At 40.8% G+C, this 25675-nt stretch overlaps 2 protein-coding genes across 7 annotated transcripts in view; both read right to left on the bottom strand.

Moving 5' to 3' along the window:
- The window catches only part of SIDT1 (SID1 transmembrane family member 1), a 145332-nt gene extending 125364 nt beyond the window's left edge, over window positions 1-19968 (bottom strand). For 5 of the 6 annotated variants that reach the window (XM_049876616.1, XM_049876642.1, XM_049876621.1 and 2 more), the window contains exon 1: window positions 19007-19968. In XM_049876616.1, coding sequence (XP_049732573.1) covers window positions 19007-19228 — 222 coding nt within the window. In that variant the 5' untranslated portion in view covers window positions 19229-19968. Of the gene's footprint in view, window positions 1-4384; window positions 4441-19006 lie in introns of those variants that run through there. The other variant, XM_049876662.1, reaches the window with a different exon arrangement.
- A 4841-nt stretch (window positions 19969-24809) lies between these two features.
- On the bottom strand, window positions 24810-25158 carry LOC126070389 (DNA-directed RNA polymerases I, II, and III subunit RPABC4-like). Its single transcript, XM_049874563.1, has one exon. The coding sequence runs from the start codon at window positions 25090-25092 to the stop codon at window positions 24823-24825; it is 270 nt and encodes an 89-aa protein (XP_049730520.1). The 5' UTR covers window positions 25093-25158; the 3' UTR covers window positions 24810-24822.
- Between the last annotated feature and the right edge of the window lie 517 nt (window positions 25159-25675).

The following is a 25675-nucleotide window of genomic DNA, read 5'->3' as shown; positions in this document are numbered from 1 at the left end:
AGAGCAGCAGTATTTTTGGTTTATTTGAATACTGCCATTGCATTTTGCTAATTCTTTTATAAAAATGAGTGTAAAAACAAAAAAAAGGAAAGTTCTGATGCTTCCCACACAAAGTGGAGTCACTGGGTGAGCACAGCAGAGACCCCGCAGCCTCAGTCAGACGCTGGGATTTAACGCTGGCCAGCCTTGGGATCAACTGTAGAAGGCTGGGTCTAAAATTATGAGTTGAGAATTAGCTCCTAAAATTGTTTTCCGTGGCCCAAATAGAGAGAAATTTCCCCACTTCTTTGGAGTTGTGATGGGGAAGTGGGTTACAATAGCTTTCTTATTAAGCAAGAAGGCTTGTGTTCAACTTTCTCTGAACACATTGTTCAAGGTAAGACATCTACAAACCAGATTCACTCTTGTTGTTCAACCCATTGCAAAGGTCCCCACTCAATCTTACACAAAATCACTATCTACACTCTTCTAGCACTAAAATCAGTATCTTTGTCTTAACTGTCACTTCAAGTAAACTGAGGGAATAAAGAAAACAAGAAACTGAGGTAATAAACTACTTGAGCAAATTAGTTTTACATAATTTTATTGCCAATGACATTGAATATAATGTCTTAGATTTGCTGTGTAACTTACAACTTTGTCTTTTCATCTCCAGGAATGGAGCTTCATCTTTTAGCATATAAGGCAACAGCCTGCACCAGGAAAAACAATTTTTATACACATTAGAAACTTACTATATATGAAAACCAAAGGATCTTAGACTGAGAACGATAGAACAAAACATTGTTCTTATTGCTGGCTTCAGTTTTTAAGCAAAATACAGGTCTTCACTTTTTGTTTTTGGCTAGGATAGCTAACTCATGTACTAAAAACCCTCAACATTTCCATTCTCCAAAATAAACAAGAAAATAAAAAAGCTGTATTTATAAACTTTTTTTTAGCATTATAGAAAAGACAATGATTGAATTGTCTGGCAGACCCATGATAAGTCTGATATTTTGCTTAGCAAGTAAACAGAAAGGATAGTAAGACCTCAATTCAAATAGCTCATTAGATGTGCACCAGCTTGGTGTGCTGACATGAAACTACCGTTAGCTCCAGACTTAAACAATACAGGAAAAATTGGCTAACATACTCTGGGGTGCTGCATGGCAACGTGTAATGCATTAACACAATGTGGTTATTTCTAATTGAAACGAAGAAGGACCTGCTGCATCTCCCAGCAGCAAAGAGGTTTCAAAGTTGTCGCAAGTAACTTCAAGTCCCTTGGTCATTTGGGTTCAACTCCACAGTGAGAAATGACATAGTAGATACTTTAAGTAACAAGTTGAAACCAAAGCCTGCGTATTCTATCAGATGCCAGATCGCTACGTATTATACCAGACACCTAAAAGACCCTCTCAGTAGGGACCATCACAGCAGTAAAAATAAAACAAAAGAGATACAATAGTATAGCAAGCCTGTTGACATGACGCTCAGCAGAAATGCCAGCGAGAAACAAAAAGGAACTGAAATACACGTTCAGCACACGTGCAAGGGTTGGGGCGGCGGGGCGGGGGGGAACACAAAACAAGTAAAACAAAACAAATAGCACGTCTAAGGACTGACTAGCCCTATGCGAAGCTTCTCAAGGGAAAACAAAACCAAACAGTGAGAGAGAATAGTTTTTAGGAAACAGTAATGTAAGCTGCTCATTTGCTTGCTTTTATAAGGCAAAGAGAAATGACCTTTATAGCAAGAAATCAATGCTACTTGTCATAATTAAAAAAACAATTGCTATCTGACACAGAAATATCAGAAGGCTGAATCTTAGTGCTTGAATAGGAACCTTAGGGCTTGAACAAGGAATGCAACCCTCTCTTCTTATCTGTGGATAAAATAAAGCCAAGGGAGGGAAGAGAATTTGCTGAAGGTCCATAAGTAGATAAAGTGATGAAGACACAGGTCTCCTGGTACCCCACCTAGTGCTCTTTCTCAATAATGCTCTGCCTCTTGGCTGTTAACTGCCCTTTTGTTAGGTAAAAATAAAGCATGTTCATTGTGAAATACTTAGACAATACAGAAAAGTACAGAAAAGAAAACTAAAATCCCTCATAATCTCACCACCCAGAGGTACACAAAGTTTATCATAGTTAGTAACCAAGTATGACTGGTTTGAAGGGAAGAAACCCATAACACTTAGGATGACAAAAAAAAAAAAAAACAAACAACCCAAACTCACTGCCATTGAGTCGATTCCCACTCATAGCAACCCTATAGAACAGAGTAGAACTGCCTCATAGAGTTTCCAAGGAGCGCCTGGTGGGATCAAACTGCTGACCTCTTGGTTAGTAACTGTAGCACTTAACCACTATGCCAGCAGGGTTTCCCTTGGTATGACAGGTTATTTAAAACAATAATTTTAATATAAATAAAAGTCATGGAAACTTCGATCAAATAAGAACTTATGAGTCCACACTGATATAAATAACTAAATGAAGAGAGAAGAAAAACTCTTACAGTAGAATCAAAACCAGACCCATAGCCATTGAGTCTATTCTGACTCATTGTGACCCTATAAGACAGGATGGAACTGCCCCGTAGGGTGTCCAAGGGATAAATCTTCACAGAAGCGGACTGCCATAACTGTCTCCAGCCACACTGAAACGTTAACTAATAAATGTAGAAGGAGTGATAAATTAGGAAATCACTAGCTGGCAACTATTATAGTAATATCTGATTTAGACAGGAATAATCTTTTTTTTTTTTTTTTTAATCAATGACGGTGGAGGTAACTCAATGGCAGCTCACAACAACAATAGCAGGAGTCCCTGGGTAGCTAACATGGTTGTTGCTAACTGAAAAGTTGGTGGTTCAAGTCCACCCAGCAGTGCCTCTGAAAAAAAGTCCTGGCAGTCTCCTTCTGAAAAATCAGCCATTGAAAACCCTATGGAGCACAGCTTTACTGACACATGTGGGGTTACCATGAATCTAATTTGATGGCAACTGGTTTGATTTTTTTGGAAACAATGAATACTAAAAAGTAGTACAGTGAAATCTGCGAGAGCCAGAACTCGACGGGACTGCCTTGTTTTTCCATGTCTTGCAAGTCTTCTGCCTTTGACAGGGTGAGGTCTTCCTACTTTTCTGTTGCTCGTTTTGGTGGCAGGTTCCAATCTTCTGAGATTTTACTGTAATTGAAAGTTTGATGAGGCATAGGATAGACATAGTCTCCAGGTTTTTCTCTACAAATTATTTTTTAGTTACAAAGGTAAAATACTAATTTTACAGTGGAGAAATCTAAGAAAGGCCATCTTAAACGTGTGACCAAAGTTATCCACATCAGTAATAGGAAAACCCAACATTATGTGCCTCTGATATAATGCAGTAAAGGGACATATCACTCCTGTGTTGTTCCTGCCAAAAATGTATACCCCGAAGCTAATCACAAGGAAACATCAGACAAACTTAAATGGAGGGCATCCTACAAAATAACAGGCTGAGCTAAAAAAATCCTGAGGTCCTGAATGACAGAGAAAGAATGAGGAACTGTTGTAGATTAAAGAGACAACTACATACAAACTACATACAACGTGTATTCTTGAGTTGGATCCTGGAACAGAAAGAAAAAAAAAAACTTTTTTTTTCCTGTAAAAGAAACTTTTGAGAAATTAGTGAAATGTAAATAAGGTCTATAGGTTAAATAATTGCAGTGTATCAATGTTAATTTTCTGACTTTGATAATTGTTCTATGGCTATATAAGAAAATGTCCTTGTCCTTAAGAAATATATGCTGATGTATGTAGGGACAAGGGAGCATCTTGTCTGTGACATTCTCAAGTGTTTCAGGAAAGAAATAATCTGTTTATAGAGAGTGAGAATGATAAAGCAAATGTGGTGTTTTAGTTATCTAGTGCTGCTGTAACAGAAATACCAGAAATGGATGGCTTTAACAAACAGAAATTTATTTGCTCACAGTCTAGGAGGCTAGAAGTCTGAATTCAGGGCACCAGCTCCAGAGGAAGTCTTTCTGTCTCTGTTGGCTCTGGAGGAAGGTGCTTGTCATCAATCTTTCCCTAGTTTAGGAGATTCTCAGCACAGGGACCTAGGATCCAAAGGACACACTCTGCTCCTGGTGCTTCTTTCTTGGTGGTAGGAGGTCTCTATCTCTCTGCTTGCTTCTCTCTCCTTTTATCTTTTGTAAAATAAAAGGTAATGCAAGCCACACCCCAGGAAAACTCCCCTTACTTTGAATCAGAGCATCCTGCCATAATCCTCTTTAACATAACCAAATCTTGCCTCGTTAACCACAGGCACTGTCTTAGGTTGGGTTCTCTAGAGAAGCTAAACCACACACACATAGAGAGAGAGAGAGAGAGATTTCTATCATGGAAGTGGCTCACACAGTTGTAGAGGCTGGAACGTCCCAAGTCTGTGGGTCAGGATAGAGGCTTCTCCCGATTCACATAGCCACAGGGGCTGGTGAACCCAAAATTGGCAAGTCAGAGGGCAGGGCTCTTGCTCACAGGCCGTAAAGATTGATGAATCCCAAGATCAGCAGGCAAGAGCACAGGTAAGGTGCTAGCTCAAGTCTCAGGAACCAACAGGTTAGGCGAACAGGAGCCAGGTGAGCAAAAAGTCCCCTAGCTCTGCCAGAATGTTGGCTTATATTCAATATAGGCCACATGCCCAAGGAAACTCCCTTTCCACTGACTGGCTACTCACAGCAGATGAGATCATGGAAGTGGTCACATATCAAATCTCAACAGGGAAGTGATCACAACATTATATGACTGCCAAAACACTGAGAAACATGGCCCAACATAAATATAAAGAGAATCCTGAAAAAGACAAGCACTGGAACAGGATAATACTAAAACAAAACTTTAAATACATGTGTACCTGTAGACCTGGGACTAAATGCTGGTTATAATGGAGCCGGTATAGTTTGCAATAGTTATATGCTCTGACAATGCAGATGAAATACAACTAACCAAAAAATATATGAAGGATGGAGAGAATGCATGTAAAGTAGAATTAAGTTCATTAACTGTCTTACAGGTATTGACTCTCATTGCTGTTGAGTCGATTCCGACTCACAGCAACCCTATAGGACAGACCAGAACTGCCCCATAGAGTTTCCAAGGAGCGCCTGGTGGATTCGAACTGCTGACCTTTTGGATAGCAGTTATAGCTCTTAACCACTACACCACCAGGTTTTCCCAGGTATTTACTAGGTATTTAGATTTTGGGGTTGAAGGAAGGCAGGCAGAAGAAGAGGATATCAGTTTATTTTAATACTGCTCATCATAGGAAACTAATAGACAATAGACCAAAAAGAGGACACCCAAGGGCATTATGTAGATGTGTTAGTAAAAAGGAAATCACTAAAACAAAAGTCCAAGCTTAAAAAAAATTATTTTATACATCATACAATTAAAAAAAAAGGTTATCTATTGAAAAAGAGAGGATGGGGAACGGAGGAACGGAGGATAAGGACAGAAGCTAGACTTCTTTGAATATACTATGTTTTGTAGTTTTTCTGCTTGTTTGTTTTGATTTTCAAACAAAATGAAAAAACAGTACCTAAAATTTAAAAGCAAAGTGAAACGAATGAATCTAACAAGTTGATGGCATACCCTCACTGACAGTGACTTTAAAACAGTTATTTGACTCAGCGTCCTTAATGGGGTATAGCCTAAAGTCAAAAAGGACTGTAAGAAACCTTATGCTGTTTCCAATAATCTTAGTATTGTTATCTAAGACTATTGTGGGTATCTTGAGTAACTAAGTTGATAGAGTTGAGAACTAGGATTTCTGGCATGAGACAAAGGAGATATAGAGGTAAGATAAATGAGGTTAAGCAAAATCCTGTACTTTTAAATTTGAATTGGAAGTAGCAATATGAACTCCTCACGCAATGTATCCCTTAGTCTGTCCACTGAACAGGCCTAGAAAAAAATGGCCAATCTATTAGCAACAAGGGTCTTTAGTTCCAAAATGAGGGTCTCTAAAAATGATTTCTCACTAAAGAAACCTAACTTTCTTGGAGAAATGATTGATTTCAGGTTGGAACAACTGAAGTTGATGAGCCTGAAATAACCTTTTCATGCCAAAAAGCAAGGAAGCTATTGGAGAGTCCTTGGGTTTCATCAAAAGAATTCAGGAGCTAACTAGAATTGGCTTTCACTGGCCGGAAATGATCAACCGGAACTTAAACAAGGGTAATAACTGCAATGAATTGAAACCCACTGAAAATGTTTAAATCCATGATCTCATGATTACACTAAGTAAAATCTCATTGATCACTGTTATAGCATGCCAGAAGACCAACTCATTATTTTGAAAATTGGAAAACGAAGGGAAAAAATGAAGCATTAATTCCGTGTCGACTTTATGAACTGTCACTTAAGGTAGCAAAATAGTTGATGAGGAGAGGTTTCTTGTTATAGAAGTATTTCAGCTAATAAATGAAAAGTGAATGATAGAGTTAAAATGTCATTATCTTGCCACTCCTAAGGAATTGCTAGAGTTAGGCAATGATCATCAATGGTGGGTATCATTACAAAAAGAGATAACTAGACAATCTGTGCCCCCACTGGAAATATACAACACCACCTCTGATGCAGTCTTGCCAAAAACGAAATCAGAATTATTTTTAGATATCTGAAATGCCTTTCCCCTTTCCTTTTGCCTATCTCAAGTCTGCTTATCTATTATGAGCTTTTCAAGTCTTATTTCCTACAATAAAGCTACGAACATTTCTTTTCTCTAAAGTCTTACGGTACTTGGAGTAGTGCTATCCAATAGAAATACAATGTGATCTGCATATGTGTTTTTGTATTTTCTATTAGCTATATTAAAAGGAAAAAGAAAGAGATAAAGCTAATTTTATTAGTATATTTTATTTAACCCACTGTCTTAGTTATCTAGTGATGCTGTAACAGAAGTACCACAAGTGGCTGGCTTTAACAAACAGAAATTCGTATTCTCACAGTTTAGGAGGCTAGAAGTCCAAATCTAGGGTGCTGGTTCTAGGGGAAGACTTTCTCTGTTGGCTCTGGAGGAAAGTCCTTCTCTCTTTTGAGCTTCTGCTCCTGGGCAATCTTCATGTTGCTTGACATATGTCTTCCCCCATCTCGGTTTACTCATTTGCTTGTTTAATGTCTTTTCTATCTCAAAAGAGATTGATTTAAGACACACCCTACACTAATCCTGTCTTATTAACATAACACAGACTAGCCATTTCCAAATGGGATTATAACCACAGGCATAGGGGTTAGGATTTACAGCACATATTTTTGGGGGACACATTCAATCCGTAACATTCCATGCCCAAGGGGCAGAAGAACGGGGGCTGCTGAGGCCAAGGGTGTGGGGTCGCCACACATATGGACTGGGAGAATGGGGCCACCTAAAGCTGAGGGAGCAGGGTGGCTGTCCCAGTGGGCCTGGAAGGCGAAGCTGAAGCCCAGTGCTGAGGTGCCTCTACCCAGAATCCAGAAAGGATGCCAACACCCAGGGCCTGGAGGGCAGGGCCATTGCCTAGATGGTCTCAGAGAACAGAGGATTATTTTCAACCCTTGAGAGCAAATGTAAATTGTTCTGGTGCATATAGGACTTGCTTGGTGCCTGTTGTCCCTTCTTTCTCTCCATTTTCTCCCGTTTGCAACGGAAATGTCTACCTTGTGTCTGTTCCACCATTGTACTTTGGAAGCAGATAACTTGTGTTCTAGATTTCACAGGTTCACAGATGAAGAGGATTTTGACCCGGGATGGACTGTGCCTAAAGTCTCACCATACTTGATTTAGATGATTCAGGAGATGAGATTTTGGACTTGGAGTTGATTTAAGATTTTGGGATGAAGCAATGGGGTGAATGTGCTTTGCATGTGGCAAAGACATGAATTTCAGGGGCCAAAGTGCGGAGTGTTATATATTGAATAGTGTCCCCCAAAATATATGTTGTAAATCCTAACGTCTATTCCTGTGGTCATAATCCTGTATGGGAATGGGTAGTCTTTGTTATGCTAATGAGACAGGATTAGTGTAGGGTATGATTTAAGTCAATCTCTTTTGGGATATAAAAGAGATGAAACAAGCCAGCGAGTAAGCAGAGGTGGGGGAAGACACATACCAAGGCACAAGTAAATCACCCAGGAGCAGAAGCTCAGAAGAAACAAGGACCTTCTCCCAGAGCCAAGAGAGAGAAAGAAAGCCTTCCCCTGGAGCCGGTGACCTGAATTCAGACTTCTAGCCTCCTAAACTGTGAGAAAATAAATTTCTGTTTGTTAAAGCCACCCATGTGTGCCATTTCTGTTATAGCAGCACTAGATAAATAACACACCCAGTATATCAAAAATATGATTTCAACATGTAGTCAACATGGAAAATTATTAGTGATACATTTTACATTATTTTTTCATACTAAGTCTTAGAAATCTGGTGTTTCACAGCACATCTCAATTTGTTGCCCTTAGCAGCTTTTTTACATGCTGATGCTGTTTTCAGAGCCACAGAGAAAAATGTGGGGCGTGACCAATCACCCAGGTAATGTGATAATGAGATAATTCTCTCCTCAAACAAGCACTAGTCCAGTTCAGTAAGAGGATGTGGGAGGACAGCAGAGGGGCTCCTTGGTCTCAATACATAACGAGCAAGTATTTCTTATATGAGAAAGGAAGAACGGAGCCTATCACATTAAGGCTTTTAATTCTTCAATGTAACTAGCAATGCAGATAGCTAGAAGTTACCACTGGAGTGCCTAGATAGGTACTTCAGTAATATATGAGTACTGGATACAAAAACAACCAAAACCAAACTGCTTGTGGTCAAGTCGATTTTGGCTCATAGCGACCCTAAATCTGGATCCAAGAGGCTGGTATAACTGGTTCTAGATACATAATCACCAGTCAAACAAGCCAAAGATTGTTCTTTGCGCATCGAAAATACTATATAAATCCTTAAAATGCCATAAATTAAAAGGAATATTTCCAGGGAAATATTTCCATTTAAAAAATCTAATCTATGGCAAGTGACAAATTCTGTTACTGAGAACTTCAGAGAAGGCACCCTACTGAACGGTGGTTAGATTTTTATTCAAGGGCTTCTTATCACCATCTAGCTCAAATATAAACATATGATTGTTGCCACCACCAGTCTCCACAAGGGTTTTCTCATTTTCCAACAGACCTGCTTTTATTCCCTTTGTCCCAGTGAAATTTACTCCCTGGTGATTTGCCCAACTAAGTGATTTCCTTGTAGTTTGAGTCCAGCCCTATGACCATAGGACAGCATTTGCCACAGTGTAACTCTACTCTCCTTAAGAGAAGTTTCCAGACATTTCTCCAGAGAACTTAACCACGACCCTGCATGACCTTCACCCTCGATCATTATTTTTACTAATCTTCTTTAAACCAATCACTCCATTCTTTCAATGAAGCTTTTTTTGTTGTTGTTTTTAAAGCAACTTCATATTTATACATATATTTTTTATGCCTGGAAGGCATTTGAGACTTTTCCTGGTGTCGAATTCAGCTAAAGAGCCTGACATATGCTTGGCTAAATAGTTCTCGGTGGCAGCATTTGGTATGGGAGGCGCAGTGGCTGACAAGAAAGATTAAGAGCAATGGCTCCCATGACAGCTTCCTCCATTCACCAAGGGCTAAACTTAGAGTAGGTGGAAAAGGCTTTCTTCTCCAAGCCAAAAGAGTAATAATACCTCGAATACAAAAGGAAAATGATTCAAGTTAAAAAATTAGATCTCCTTTTTTTTTTTCCTAACCTGCATTCTTTGTTGTACTGAAAAGGGGTGGGTGTGGGAGAAGAAACCCTGACCAAGCCTTTGCTCAGGTTAAAGAAAAATGGTAATGGCAAAGCTTCTGCTCTGGAGACCACAGATCTGGGGCACAGATGGACCTTTATTTAGTAGAGCCCCTTAGCAAGTCTGCAGCTGAGAATGGAGGCCTAAATTGCTTGCCATGAGAGAATAACAAAAATTTGGAGGGTTGGAAGCCAGTACTTGGGAAGGGAGGGTGGCCAAGTAGATGATGACAAGCCAGGGCCCTAAAGAGAGCAATATTATCTTGAAATTCCCCTGGTTGGAGATAGCTGGAAAACTGTTAAGACAACATCTGAGTTACTTAGTACTGCTATAACAGAAATACCACAAGTGGGTGGCTTGAACATACAGAAATTAATTTTCTCACAGTTAAACAAAAAAACAAACCCATTGCCACTGAGTCGATTTTCACTCACAGCCACTCTATAGAAGCTATACATCTGCATTCAAGGCACCTGTTTCCAGTGGAAAGCTCTCTCTGTCAGCTCTGGGAAATTTCTTGTCTCAGCTTCTCTAGCTGGGCATCCTTGGAGTTCCTGGGCCTGTAGACTGGTCTGCCCTAGTCGTTTTCAGATAGTGAAGATCTCACCTGTGTTGGCTTTCCTCTGTACCTAATCTACTCTTTAAAATCTCTAAAGTGATTGGCTTAAGACACACCCTACACTAATATGGCCTCATTAACAAAACAAAGAAAGCCCTATTCCCAAAAGGGATTATTACATCCACAGATATAGGGGTTAGGGTTTACAAGGATATTTGGGGGGCATACAATACAATTCATAACAGTAGGTGTCATGGATTGAATTGTGTCCCCCCAAAATATCTGTCAGCTTAGCCGGGCCATGATTCTCAGTATTGTATGATTGTCCACTATTTTTTGTGATCTTCCTATATGTTGTAAAGCCTATCACTATGATGTAAATAAGGTGGATTAGTGGCAATTATATTGATGAGGTCTACAAGATTAGGTAGTGTCTCAAGCCAATCTCTTTGGAGATATAAAAGAAAGAAGTGAGCAGAGAGACAGAGGGACCTCATACCACCACGAAAGCAGTGCCGGGAGCAGAGCATGTCCTTTGGATCTGAGGTTCTGCACTGAGATACTCCCAGACTAAGGAAAGACTGATAAGAAAGACTTTCCTCCAGACCCAACAGAGAGAGAAAGCCTTCCCTTGGAGCCAGCACCCTGAATTTGGACTTCTAGCCTACTGGACTGTGAGAGACTAGATTTCTCTTTGTTAAAACCATCCACTTGTGGTATTTCTGTTATAGCAGTACTATATGACTAAGACAGATGGTGTGATCTAAATTTCTGATCGAACTTATCATCTACCCTGTGCTGTGCTATAATTCCCCTACATTATTGCAAACCTTCACTAAAATTCTGCTTCAGTAAAAAGCACCTTGTGTTCATGGTGTGGTAAGGGCCAGGGGATGCTGTAGATATCAAAAATGGGGCAAAGGAGACCAACAAGAAAGGAGGGCATCAACAGAAACTGAGAAGAATGGTTTGGACAGACAGCTCAGGAAAATGCCATCTCCGGAGAAATCAACAGAATACTGCCTGGAAGGCAAGGATGGTAAGTTCCTATATTAAGTGGGTTGAAGGCACAACTGTCTTATTTGCATGTTAAAACAAGATACATAAAACAAACAGCACTGAAAAGAGAAATTGACAGTTTCACAAGAATAATAGGAGACTTCGACATACCACTCTTGGTAAAGGACATAGCATCTAGAAAGAAACTCAACAAAGACACAGAAGATCTAAAGGCCACAATCAACAACTTGACCTCACAGACATGTGTAGAACACTCCACCCAACAGCAGCAAAGTACACATTCTTTTCCAATACACATGGATTATTCTCCAGAATAGACCACATCTTAGCCCACAGAGCAACTCTCAACAAAATCCAAAACACTGAGATAATACAAAGCATCTTCACTCATCACAATGCCATAAAAGTAGAAATTAATAACAGGAAATACATGGAAACTGACTAACACCCTGCTTAAAAACCACTGGGTAATAGAAGAAACCAAATACAGAATAAAAGAAAATTCCTAGAATCAAACAAAAATGAAAACACATCATACCAAAACCTTTGGGACACAGCAAGGGCAGTGCTCAGAAGTTAATTTACAACAATAGACACACACATCAAAAAAGAAGGGAAAAAATCAAAACATTACCTACATAACTCGAGCCAATAGAAAGAGAACAGCAAAAGAAGACCGCAGCCTCCAGAAGAAAGGAAATAGTAAAGATCAGAGCAGAAGTAAATGAAATAGAGAATAGAAAAACAATAGGAAGAATCAACAAAACCAGAAGTTGGCTCTTTGAAAGGATCAACAAAATTGACAAATCATTGGCCAAATTGACAAAAGAAAAACAGAAGAGGCTGCAAATAACCCAAATAAGAAATGAAATGGGAGATTTACAACAGACCCAAATGAAATAAAAAGAAGCGTAACAAGTACTATGAAAAACTATACTCCAACAAATTTGAAAACCTAGAGGAAATGGACAACTTTCTAGAAACATACTACCTCCCAAACCAACACAAACTGAAACTGAAAATCTGACCAGACCCATAACAAGAGAAGAGATTAAAAAAGTAATGAAAATTTCATAATATGGAGGAACCTGGAAGGCATTATGCTGAGTGAAATTAGTCAGATGCAAAAGGACAAATATTGTATAGGACCACTATTATAAGATCTTGAGAAATAGTATAAACTGAGAAGAACACATACTTTTGTGGTTACGAGGGGGGGAGGGAGGAGGGTGGGAGAGGGTTTTTTACTGATTAGTTAGTAGATAAGAACTACTTTAGGTGAAGGGAAGGACAATACTCAATACAGGGAAGGTCAGCTCAATTGGACTGGACCAAAAGCAAAGAAGTTTCCGGGATAAACTGAATGCTTCGAAGGTCAGCGGAGCAAGGGCGGGGGTTTGGGGACTATGGCTTAAGGGGACTTCTAAGTCAATTGGCAAAATAATTCTATTATGAAAACATTCTGCATCCCACTTTGAAGTGTGGCGTCTGGGGTCTTAAATGCTAGCAAGCGGCCATCTAAGATGCATCAATGGGTCTCAACCCACCCGGATCAAAGGAGAATGAAGGACACCAAGGTCACACGATAACTATGAGCCCAAGAAACAGAAAGGGCCACGTGAACCAGAGACCTACATCATCCTGAGACTAGAAGAACTAGATGGTGCCCGGCCACAACCGATGACTGCCCTGACAGGGAGCACAACAGAGAGAGAACCCCTGAGGGAGCAGGAGAATAGTGGGATGCAGACCCCAAATTCTCATAAAAAGACCAGACTTAATGGTCTGACTGAGACTAGAAGAATCCTGGCGGTCATGGTCCCCAAACCTTCTGTTGGCCCAGGACAGGAACCATTCCTGAAGACAACTCATCAGACTTGGAAGGGACTGGACAATGGGTTGGAGAGAGATGCTGATGAAGAGTGAGCTACTTGTATCAGGTGGACACTTGAGACTGTATTGGCATCTCCTGTCTGGAGGGGAGATGGGAGGGTAGAGAGGGTTAGAAATGGGCAAAACGGTCATGAAAGGAGAGACTGGAAGGAGGGAGTGGGCTGACTTATTGGGGGAGAGTAAATGGGAGTATGCAGTAAGGTGTATATAAGCTTATATGTGACAGACTGACTTGACTTGTAAACTTTCACTTAAAGCACAATAAAAATTATTTAAAAAAAAAGTAATGAAAAAACTCCCAACAGAAAAAAGCCCTGGCCCAGATGTCTTCGCTGGAGAATTCTATCAATGCTTCAGAGAAGAACTAACACCAGTACTACTCAAACTATTTCAGAACATAGAAATGGAAGGGATACTGCTGAATTCATTCTATGAAGCCAGCATAACCAGGAAAAGTCACCACAGAAAAGGAAAATTAAAGACCAATATGTCTCATGAATACATATGCAAAAATCTAGCCAATAGAATTCAGCATCATATAAAAAAAATAATACACTACAACCAAGCAGGATTCATACCAGGTATGCAAGGATGGTTCAACATTAGAAAATCAATCAATGTAATCTACCACATAAATAAAAGAATCACATAATCATCTCAATCAATGCAGAAAAGGTATTTGACAAAGTCTAAAACCCATTCCTGATAAAAACTCTCAATACAATAGGTATAGAAGAGAAAATCCTCAAAATAGTAAAGGACATCTGTACAAAACCAATAGCCAACATCATTCTTAATGGAGAGAGGCTGAAAACATTCCCCTTGAGAACAGAAACAAGACAAGGATGCCCTTTAGCACCACTCCTATTTAACACTGTGCTGGAAGTCCTAGGTAGAACAACAAGGCAAGAAAAAGAAATAAAAGACATCCAAACTGGTAAAACTGTACCTATTTGTGGATGATATGATACTATACATAGAGAACCCAAAAGACTCCACGAGAAAACTACATGAACTAATAGGAAGATTCAGCAGAGTAGCAGGATACAAGGTAAACATACAAAAATCAGGTGTATTCCTATACACCAATAAAGAGAACTAGAAAAAGGAAATCAGGAAAACAACACCATTTATAATAGCCTCTAAAAAAATAAAATACTTGGGAATAAATCTAACCAGGACATAAAAGACCTATACAAAGAAAACTACAAAATACTACTGCAAGAAACCAAAGGACATCTACATAAATGGAAAAAAAATACCATGCTCATGGATAAGTAGACTCAACATTGTGAAAATGTCAATCTACCCAAAGCAATCTACAAATACAATGCAATTCCCATCTGAGTACCAACAGCAGTCTTTAAAAGACATGGAAAGACTAATCATTAACTTCATATGGAAAGCAAAGAGGCCCCGAATAAGTAAAGCACTATTGAAGGAGAAGAAGAATGTAGGAAGACTGGCAGTATCTGACCTCAGAACCTACTATACAGCTACAGTAGTCAAAACAGCCTGGTACTGATACAATGACAGACACAAGGACCAAATGGAACAGAATTGAGAACCCAAATGTAAATCCATCCATCTACTGTTACCCGATCTTTGACAAAGGCCCAAAGTCCATCAAATGGGGAAAAGACAGTCTTTTTTAACAAATGGTGTTGGCAAAACTGAATGTCCTTCTGCAAAAAAAAATGAAACAGGACCCATACCTCATAGCATTTACAAACACTAATTCGAAATGGATCAAAGACCTGAATATAAAAGCAAAAACTATAAAGCTCATAGGAAAAAGATAGGGTCAACGCTAGAGGCCCTAATACACAGCATAAACAGAACACAAATCATAACTAACAATACACAAACACCAGAAGATAAGCTAGATATCTCTGATCTTCTAAAAGTTAAACACTTATGCTTATCAAAAGACTTCACCAAAAGAGTGAAAAGAGAATCTACAGACTGAGAAAAAAAAATTTGGCTATGACAAATCCAGCAAAGTCCTAATTTCTAAAATCTACAGGAAAATCCAACACATCTACAACAAAAAGACAAATAATCCAATTAAAAAACGGGCAAAGGGTTTGAACAGAGTCTTCAGCAAAGAAGACATTCACACAGCTACCAGAAACATAAGGAAATACTCTTGATCAGTAGCCATTAAGCCCAGTGCCGTCGAGTCGGTTCTGACTCATAGCGATTAGAAAATAGCCATTAGAAAATGCAAATCAAAACCACAATGAGATACCATCTCACCCTAAAATTACTGGCATGAGTCAAAAAAAACAGAAGATAATAAATATTGGAAAGACTGTTGGGAGGCTGGAACTCTTATGCATTGCTACTGGGAATGCAAAATGGTGACAACCGTTTTGGAAAACGATGTAGCGCTTGCTTAGAAAGCTAGAAACAGAAATACCATATGATCCAGCAATCCCACTCCTGGGAATATATCCTAGAGAAATAAGAGCTGTCACACGAACAGACATATGCACACCCATGTTCATTGCAGCATTGTTCACAATACCAAAAAGATGGAAACAACCTAGATGCCCATCAACAGAAGAATGGATAAACAAACTATGATACATACACACAATGGAGTATTACACAATGTTAAAGAACAATGATGAATCTGTGAAGCATCTCATAACATGGGTGAATCTGGAGGGCATTATGCTGAGTGAAATAAGTTAATCACAAGGGGACAAATATTGTGTGAGACCATTACTGTAAAAACTCAAGAAAAGGTTTACACACAAAAAGAAACAATCTCTGATGGCTACGAGGGAGAGAAGGGGTGGGGAGGGAAAAACACTAAATAGACAATAGATAAGTGATAACTTTGGTGAAGGGTAAGACAGCACATAAGACTGGAGAAGCTAGCACAACTTGACTAAGGCAAGGTCATGGAAGCTCCGTAGACACATCCAAACTCCCTGAGGGACCAAGTTACTGGGGTGATGCCTGGGAACCATGGTCTCAGGGAACATCTAGCTCAACATAGTTTGTTTATAAAGAAAATGTTCTACATCCTACTTTGATGAGTAGTGTGTGGGGTCTTAAAAAGCTTGTGAACGGCCATCTAAGATACTCCACTGGTCTCACCCTGTCTGGAGCAAGGGAGAATGAAGAAAACCAAAGACACAAGGGAAATATTAGTCTAAAGGACAAATGGACCACTACTACCACAGCATCCACCAGACTGAGTCCAGCACAACTAGCTGGTACCTGGCTACCACCACTGACTGTTCTGACAGGGATCACAATAGAGGGTCCCAGACAGAGCTGGAGAAAAATGTAGAACAAAATTCTAACTCACACACACACACACAAAAAGACCAGACTTACTGGTCTGACAGAGACTGGAGAGACCCAGAGAATACGGCCCCTGGACACCCTCTTAACTCAGTACTGAAGTCACTCCTGAGGTTCACCTTCCAGCCAAAGATTAGACAGGCCCGTAAAACAAAATGAGATTAAAGGGGCATATCAGCCCAGGGGCAAAGACTAAAGGCAGGAGGGGACAGGAAAGCTGGTAATAGGGAACCCAAGGTCGAGAAGGGGAGAGTGTTGACATGTCGTGGGGCTCACAATCAATGTCACAAAACAATATATGTATTAATTGTTTAATGAGAAACTAATTTGCTCTGTAAACCTTCACCCGAAGCACAATTAAAAAAATAAATAAAGCCTTGATTTAAGTGTAAAAAAAGAAAATACAGAGTGCTTGGATGTAAACCTGACAAAACATGTACAGGACTTGTATGTTGAAAACTACAAAATGCTGACGAAAGAAATCAAAGGGTATCATAAGTAAATAAGGAGACATGCTGTGTTCATGGGGGAAAAAAAAGGTCTAAAACTTTTACACCAAAGAAAGGCCATAATCTCCAAACAATTTTTTAAAATCTTGTTTTTATGAAAAATGACAATAATCTCACCTTTTCCCAGCCTAGGAAATTGAAAACAGTATTTATTTTACTTTATTTAGCCTCAGCTTAAAGATTGTTTGACCCTCTCCTCACTTATTTATTCATTAAAAAAAAATCTATAAATCTCTGATGTGCCAAGCACTGTGCCAGGTGCTGGGGTACAGAGATGAACATGACTCATATAGCATCATTCACTACGAAAGTCACGCAGGTGACCCCAACTGCAATCAGTGCGATCTATGTTGCGGTGGAGGAAATTACTGAATACTAAGGAGAAAAGCCGAAGCAACGCTGAAAAAGCAGTGTATCTCTAAGCGAAAGCGAAGAACTACCAAACACTGATGTCAGGACCTACTTGGCACACATAATTTCAGTTTCCTGACCATACATCTCAGACATCATGGGGATTTTCAGAATCTCATCTGTTCTGAGCCAACCACAGTGCCAGGAACACATCTCGTGTAATGTGAACTGGGCTCAGCCATCTGGTCTATCCCCAACAAGGGACAGGGAGAGGTCAGTTACATGGGCTTGGGGAATAAGACTGGCCCTTGTCCCACTTGTCTGTGATGGAATGGCTCTGCAGGTGGCCACTCTGCTCACTTTGGGACACAGACCCTGAAGGTGAGCAGAAGACAGGACAGGGTGAGGGCTGTGCTGCCATGGTGACAGCTCCTCAGGATCCAGTGCCAGACTGGAGCCAGGAATGCTCAGAACACTTCTTCAGAACCACATAGCTGGGAGGTTTGGGGGTGGGGGGGTGGTGATGGCTCATTGGTCTCTCTGGCTCAACACAAGCCCTCCTCATTGGAAGCTATGAGGTTTCTGAGGACATCTGAGTGAGTCAGAGAGGCAGGCACACAGCAGTATCGCAATCATCTGGTTTGGGATTTCCTGAGGGAGTAGGGAACATTGGCACAGTAAGGGATAACATACACACTTATGCAGCAAGAAGATTCACGGGGAAGCACAGTAGAGAATTTTCTTTCTGTAACCCAGGGGTATCCCATTAGAAGAAAAAAGATTACTCTATGCATTTTCTTGCATTATATAAGTAGAACATATACGTCAAAGGGGTAGTTACTGGAACCCACTTTGCTTCGTCTCCTCTCAACTCTTTTCAGAAATAGGTCCAAAACTTTTACACAATTAATCCACTCTCATCTAGAACTGAGGCATCTAAAACTGAAACCTTCGTAGATCAGCTAACGGTTGCAGTCCCAACGTCTTCTGGCGTCTCTGCAGCACATACGTGCGACAGTGGTACAGAAGCCCATGAAGTGACTGTTGAATACATCGCGGTTCCGCAGCATGCGTCGGCTCTCACACGATTTCCATTTTAGATTCTTAGTAGCTCTCCCGTCGCACGCGTTATGAAATGGAAAGGGCCTGACTGAACGGATCCGAATGAAACGAGGTTCTTTCCCAGCAAGGATTAGGGACAGAGGTGTGATTCTCTCCCCCACCCCATCCTAGAATTTGTGACTTTCCTAGAAGAAGGCCCAGCAAGGGGCCCGGAACCGAAGACGGTGCGGCAAGCAGTGCCTCTGCAAAGCCCCCAAAATGCCAGAGGCCAGGCCAGGGAAGGCGCGAGATGAAGCGGAGCTGTCCCCGAGGCCGCTGCCGGAGGGTACGGCACCTCGGACGGACAGGGCAGTTATTGCTTTCAAGAATAAAGGGTCCCGTGGTCCCCGAGGTCTCCCCGAGTCGAGCCTCAGGGAGACCCAAGCCAGCGACGGGGCTCTGAGATCTGGCAAGTTCCTGGGAGTCGAGCGAGGGGCGCGAGTGTCTTACCTGGCCGGGCTGGCTGGTGTAGTTGAAGGAGTAGATGTTCTCGGTGCTGAGGCTCACCACTCCGCTGTAGACGCGGTCGAAGTCGGCGCCCCTGGCTGGGTCTCCCCGGGCTCGGCGGGGCGCGAGGGACTGCGCAGCGGGTTGCGCGGGCTGCCCGAGCGCCACCGCCAGCAGGAGCCCGGGCAGCGCGCACAGCAGCGCCAGCCGCGCGCAGTCGAGCATGGTGGGCAAAGCAGCCGCCACGCAGCCGAGCCGCCGGGCAGAGCGCAAGGGCAGGGATGGTGCTTCCAAAGCCCCTGCAGGTGCGGGCGCAGGTTCAGGTGCAGGTGCCGGCGCCGGCGCGGGCGCAGGTTCGGGCCCGGCTTCCAAAGCCCCTGCCGCTGCAGGCGCGGGCGCAGGTTTGAGCGCCGCGCTGGCAATGCCTAGCTCGCCCCGCCGGGAGTGCTGGCAACGCGCTGGCGAAGAGCAGATCCAATATTCATGCTGCCGCCGGGGGTCTCTGAGAGAGATCACGGGCAGGGAACCAGGGGGGCGTGGGATGCGGGGGCGGCGGGCTGCTGCTTTCCTCTCGGCCTTTCAAGTCTGCTTGCTTCTCCCTTTCTCATCGCCGAGAGTCCCCCACTTACCCGGCCAGAATTACCACCAATCTGTATCCTCTGAATCTCAATTTTAAAAAAAAAAAGAGAGAGAGAAAGCATTGGAGACATTAAAAAGAAATATCCACGAGTCTCCAAGAGTCTCTCTGACCAGCCATCGAGCAGGAAATTCAGTTTCAAAGAAACGTGCACCCTGGCTGCAGGAGAAATAGAAAGCGACGGAGCCTGGCCTCAAAGAGGTTGCCTGACTTCCTGACCTTCTGAAGGATGGTTACTCTCAAGTCTCTTTCTCTAAAAGTAACCCTTTCCAAACACCTGTTTCATTTCCTGGTCATCTCTTGTTCTCCAGGGAGAGTGTCACGTCATCGCTTTCTCTCTCCCTCGCTGCTATGTAAATATGTACAGCAATTAAAAAAAAAAATAGATACGGTAAAGAAAACAATTTCGAACACCGCCTCAAATCTGGTCCCGGAAGTTGTCGAAACGACTGAGAGTAGCTGGATTTCTGCAGGGGGCATTTCTCTTCGCAGCAGCCTGTTGGCTGCTTGAACTCCACAATGACTTCTTCCCACATCCTGGGACAATCCTCAGGATACTGCATTGTTTTTCAAAAGGCCAAAAACACAGCCCCTTTAAAAAAAAAAAAGTATGCAAAGTTAAAGGATTAGATTTAAATGCATAAAGAGGAAGATAAAGATGGGGGCGGGAAGATGATCCATCCATCCCAAGTCTTTGGAGAACATCAAACAATCACAACTGAGGTGCAGAAGAGGACTCACTATTTTAATTCAGCTTCATGTTATTTGTAAACCAGAAAAGAATATAGTTGGTTCAACCTGAATATTAAAAAAGAAGTCACAAAGAAGAAAAAGATATTGCTCAAAAATATAAGCTTACGGATTAAAACGCTAATTTTAATGTAATTTACCACTTACAGGGAAGTTTTTTTTCTACTTTTTTACCTTATTCAATTCTCACAACTTATTAAAATGCCCCGAATGAGTGCAATGCATTCAGTGTATAGTTTTATAACCCTGCCCTCGGAAAACAATGCTATGGAAGATGGACCTAGACTACTCCTTATTAGGGCAATTTTCCGTTTTTTTTTTAATGTTTTTGCAAATGTGTGGACATAAGGGCAAGAAGTTCCAGGAATATTAATTCACAGAAACTCTGGGATAGAGTTTAAAACTGATCACACTGATTTTTGGAAACAATGTAATAATTTCCAATCGGAATTTGAATGATTTTAAACTGTTGTATTAAAAAGTCTATGTCTCTCTTCTAAATTTAACAAAATTTCATAAGGTTGGTGTTTATGAAGCCCTTCAAAGTTAGCTGGCCTGGTTAGCTCAAGAACTCTCTGGAAATATAAGATCATGGAGTCCTTTTTAAACATTACGAGAGATGAGGAACGAACTCTTTCAGGAGACAGCCCATTCTTTTGAAGATAAAGCTCGTTCTTTTACTATCGTTATTAGAAAGAGATTTCACATTCCACGTTGAAATCAGCCTCTCTTCCACTCACTGCTGCCAGTTCTGCCCTCTGGAGCTGTAGGAATAAACCTAATCCTGCCACATGACAGCCTTGTAGGTATTTGAAGGGAGCTATAATCCTTCCATCAAGCCTTTATCCTAACTTTGTTGTCATTAGATGCCATTGAGCTGGTTCTGACTCATAGTGACCCCATGTACAATAGAATGAAACACCACCCAGCCCTGCGCCATCCTCACAATCATTGTCATGTTTGAGTCCATTGTTGGAGCTACTGTGTCAATCCATCTTTTTGAAGGTCTTCCTCTTTTCTGATGACTGTCCACTTTATAAAGTGTGATGTCCTTCTCCAGGGACTCGTCCCACTTGATAACATGTCCAAAGTATGTGAGACAAAGTCTCACCATCCTCACTTCTAAGGAGCACTCTGGCTGTACTTTTTCCAAGACAGATTTGTTTGTTCTTCTGGCAGTCCGTGGTATATTCAATATTCTTCGCCAACACCATAATTCCAATGTATCTATTATTACTTGGTCTTCCTTATTTGTTGCCAGTTTCCTATGCGTATGAGGAGATTGAAAATACCATGGCTTAGATCAGGCACACTTTAGTCCTCAAGGTAAAATCTTTGTTTTTAAATATTTTACAGAGGTCTTTTGCAGCAGATTTGCCCAATGCAATACATCATTTGGTTTCTTTCTTTCTTTCTTTTTTATTGTGCTTTTTAGATGAAGGTTTACAGAACAAACTAGTTTCTCATCAAACAGTACACACATTGTTCTATGACACTGGTTAACAACCCCATGACATGTCAACACTCTCCCTTCTCAACCCTGGGTTCCCTATTATCAGCTTTCCGGTTTCCTCCTGCCTTCCAGTCCCTGCCCCAGGGCTGGTTCACCCCTTTAGTCTTGTATTGTTACAGGGGCCTATTCAATCTTTGGCTGAAGGGTGAACCTCAGGAGCGACCTCATTACTGAGCTAAAAGGATGTCCAGGGGCCGTACTCTCAGGGTTTCTCCAGTCTCTGTCAGGCCAGCAAGTCTACTCTTTGTGAGTTAGAATTTTGTTCTACAGTTTTCTCCAGCTCTGTCCAGGACCCTCTCTTGTGATCCCTGTCAGAGCAGTCAGCAGTGGTAACCAGGCACCATCTAGTTTTACTGGACTCAGTCTGGTGGAGCCTGTGGTAGATGTGGCCATTAATCCTTTGGACTAATCTTTCCGTTGTATCTTTAGTTTTCTTCATTCTTTCTTGCTCCCAAAGGGGTAAGACTAGTGGAGTGTCCTAGATGGCCACTCGCAGGCTTTTAAGACCCCAGATGTTGCTCACCAAAGTAGAATGTAGACCATATTCTTTATAAACTATGTATGCCAATTAAGCAAGATGTTCCCTGAGACCATGGTCCCCACAGCCCTCAGCCCAGCAATTCGGTCCTTCAGGGAGTTTGGATGTATCTGTGGAGCTACCATGACCTTGCCATGTACAGGTTGTGCTGGCTTCCCCAGTATTGCGTACTGTCTTACCCTTCACCAAAGTTTCCACTTATTAAGTGTTTTTCCATCCCCACCCCTTCCCTCCCTCGTAACCATCAAAGATTGTTTCTTTTTGTGTGTAGACCTTTTCATGAATTTTTATTGTAGAGGCCTCATACAATATTTGTCCTTTTGCGACTGACTTATTTCACTCAGCATAATGCCCTCTAGATTCAGCCATGTTATGAGATAGTTCACAGATTCATCGTTGTTCTTTAGCATTGTGTAACACTCCTTTGTGTGTACGTACCAGTTTGTTATCCATTCATCTGTTGATGGGCATCTAAATTGCTTCCATCTTTTTGCTACTGTGAACAATGCTGCAATGAACTTGGGTGTGCGTATGTCTATTCTTGTGACGACTCTTATTTCTCTAGGATATATTCCTAGGAGTGGGATTGCTGGATCATATGGTATTTCTATTTTTAGCTTTCTATGGCAGCGCCATATAATTTTCCAAAATGGTTGTGTCATTTTGCTTTCCCACCAGCAGTGCATAGGAGTTCCAATCTCCCTGCAGCCTTTCCAACATTTGTTATTTCCTGTTTTATTGATCCGTGCCATTTTGGTTTTGATTTGAATTTCCCTAATGGCTAGGGATCGTGAGCATTTCCTCATGTGTCTGTTGGCCACTTGAATGTCTTCTCTGGTGAAGTGTCTGTTCGTATCATTTGCCCATGTTTAAAAATGGATTATTTTTCTTTTTGTTGTAGAGGTGTTGGATTTTCTTGTGGATTTTAGAGATTAGGCCTTTGTCTGATTTGTAATAGCCAATATTTTTCCCCCAGTCTGTAGGCTCTCTTTTTACTCTTTTGGTGAAGTCTTTTGTTGAGCATAAGCGTTTAATTTTTAGAAGATCCCAGTTATCTAGCTTATCCTCTGGAGCTGGTGTGTTATTGGTTGTTGTTTGTATCCTGTTAATGCCGTGTATTAGGGCCTGTAGCATTGATCTTATTTTTTCTTCTGTGAACTTCATGGTTTTTGGCTTTACATTTAGGTCTTTGATCCATTCTGAGTTAGTTTTTGTGTATGTCGTGAGGTATGGGTCCTGTGTCATTTTTTTTGCAGATGGACATGCAGTTTTGCCAGCACCATTTGTTAAAATACTGTCTTTTCACAGTTTTATGGAGTTGGGCCCTTGTCGAAGTTCAGGTGACCGTACGTGGATGGATTTACATCTGGGTTCTCAATTCTGTTCCATTGGTCAATGCGTCTGTCGTTGTACCTGTACCAGGCTGGTTTGACTACCGTAGCTGTGTAGCAGGTTTTGAGGTCAGGTAGTGAAGGTCCTCCTACTTTATTTTCCTTCTTCAATAGTGCTTTACTTATCTGGGGCTTCTTCCCTTTCCATATAAAGTTAATGACAAGTTTTTCCACCTCTTTAAAGAATGTTTTTGGTATTTGAACCAGTATTGCATTGTATCTGTAAATCACTTGGGATAGAATTTTCGTTTTCACAATGTTGAGTCTACCTATTCGTGAGCATGGTAAATTTTTCCATTTGTGTAGATCTCTTTTGTTTTCTTGCAGTAGTGTTTTATAGTTTTCTTTGTATAGGTCTTTTACATCCCTGGTTAGATTTATTCCCAAGTATTTTATTTTTTTAGAAGCTATTATAAATGGTATTGTTTTCCTGATTTCTTTTTCCTTGTTCTCTTTATTCATATATAGGAATCCAACTGATTTTTGTATGTTTATCTTGTATTCTGCTAGACTGCTGAATTTTTTAGTTCCAGTAGTTTTCTTGTGGAGTCTTTTGGGTTTTCTATGTATAATATCATATCATCTGCAAATAGGGACAGGTTATCTTCTTCATCACCAATTTGAATGCCCTTTATTTCTGTTTTTTGCCTTATTGTTTTAGCTAGGACTTCTAGCACCATGTTAAATTAAAAAAAAAAAAAAAAAACAAACTTTTTTTTTAAATAGAAGTGGTGATAAAGGTCATCCTTGTCTTGTTGCTGTTCTCAAGGGGAATGTTTTCAGCTTCTCTCCATTAAGAATGATGTTAGCTGTTGGCTTTGTATAAAATAGATGCCCTTTATTATGTTGAGGTATTTCCCTTCTATGCCTATCTTTTTTTTTTTTTTTGTAATTCAACAAAAGTAATTTATTTGCACAAAGTATTAACAGATACCCAAATACAGTATGGCTTTAAAAACTAAATAAATGAAATCACGTATAGAGTTGGATTCATAAAGGTAAGTATGCTATCCCAAAAGCTATACAATATGAAACATTAGTGGCAAATCCAAATACAAGTGGAGATGTTCCTCTGAGTTCGTTTCCTAGGGCATCAAAAACCACCAATCTTTTAGTCCTTTTCTTGTACATTATTCTGTATCCACATTCTCTGCATCTGATTGGATCCCTGGATTTTATTTCATTTTCTGTGTGACATTCTCCGCAGATATATATCATTGGCTGCTGTTTGGGGGGTTGCACGTCCTTCTGGATGTCCATTGTTAGTTCCTGTGAAGTATGAAGACCTCACTCTGTGCTAGAAAACAGCAACCAGTCCATAGTTGAGTCCTTCTATGCCTATTTTATTGAGAGTTTTTTTTTTTTAATCAGGAATGGATGTTGGACTTTGTCAAAAGCCTTTTCTGCATCGATTGAGATGATCATGTGATCCTTTTACTTATGTAGTAGATTACGTTGATTGCTTTTCTAATGTTGAACCATCCTCGCATACCTGGTATGAATCCTACTTGGTCGTGGTGTGTTATTTTTTGATATGATGCTGAATTCTATTGGCTAGAATTTTGTTGAGAACTTTTGCATCTATATTCATGAGAAGTATTGGTCTGTAATTTTCTTTTTTTGTTGTGTCTTTGCCTGGTTTTGGTATCAGGGTTACACTGGCTTCATAGAATGAATTCAGAAGTATCACTTCCTTTTCTATGTTTTGAAATAGTTTGAGTAGTACTGGCATAAACTCTTCTCTGGACGTTTGGTAGAATTCTCCAGTGAAGCCATCTGGGCCAGGGCTTCTTTTTTATTGGAATTTTTTTTTTATTACCTCTTCAATCTCTTCTCTTGTTAT

Source organism: Elephas maximus, chromosome 1 (assembly GCF_024166365.1).
Source record: "Elephas maximus indicus isolate mEleMax1 chromosome 1, mEleMax1 primary haplotype, whole genome shotgun sequence".
Lineage (NCBI taxonomy): Eukaryota > Metazoa > Chordata > Mammalia > Proboscidea > Elephantidae > Elephas > Elephas maximus.
The sequence above is the reverse complement of the archived record's forward strand: the minus strand, read 5'-3'. Positions and strand labels throughout refer to the sequence as shown.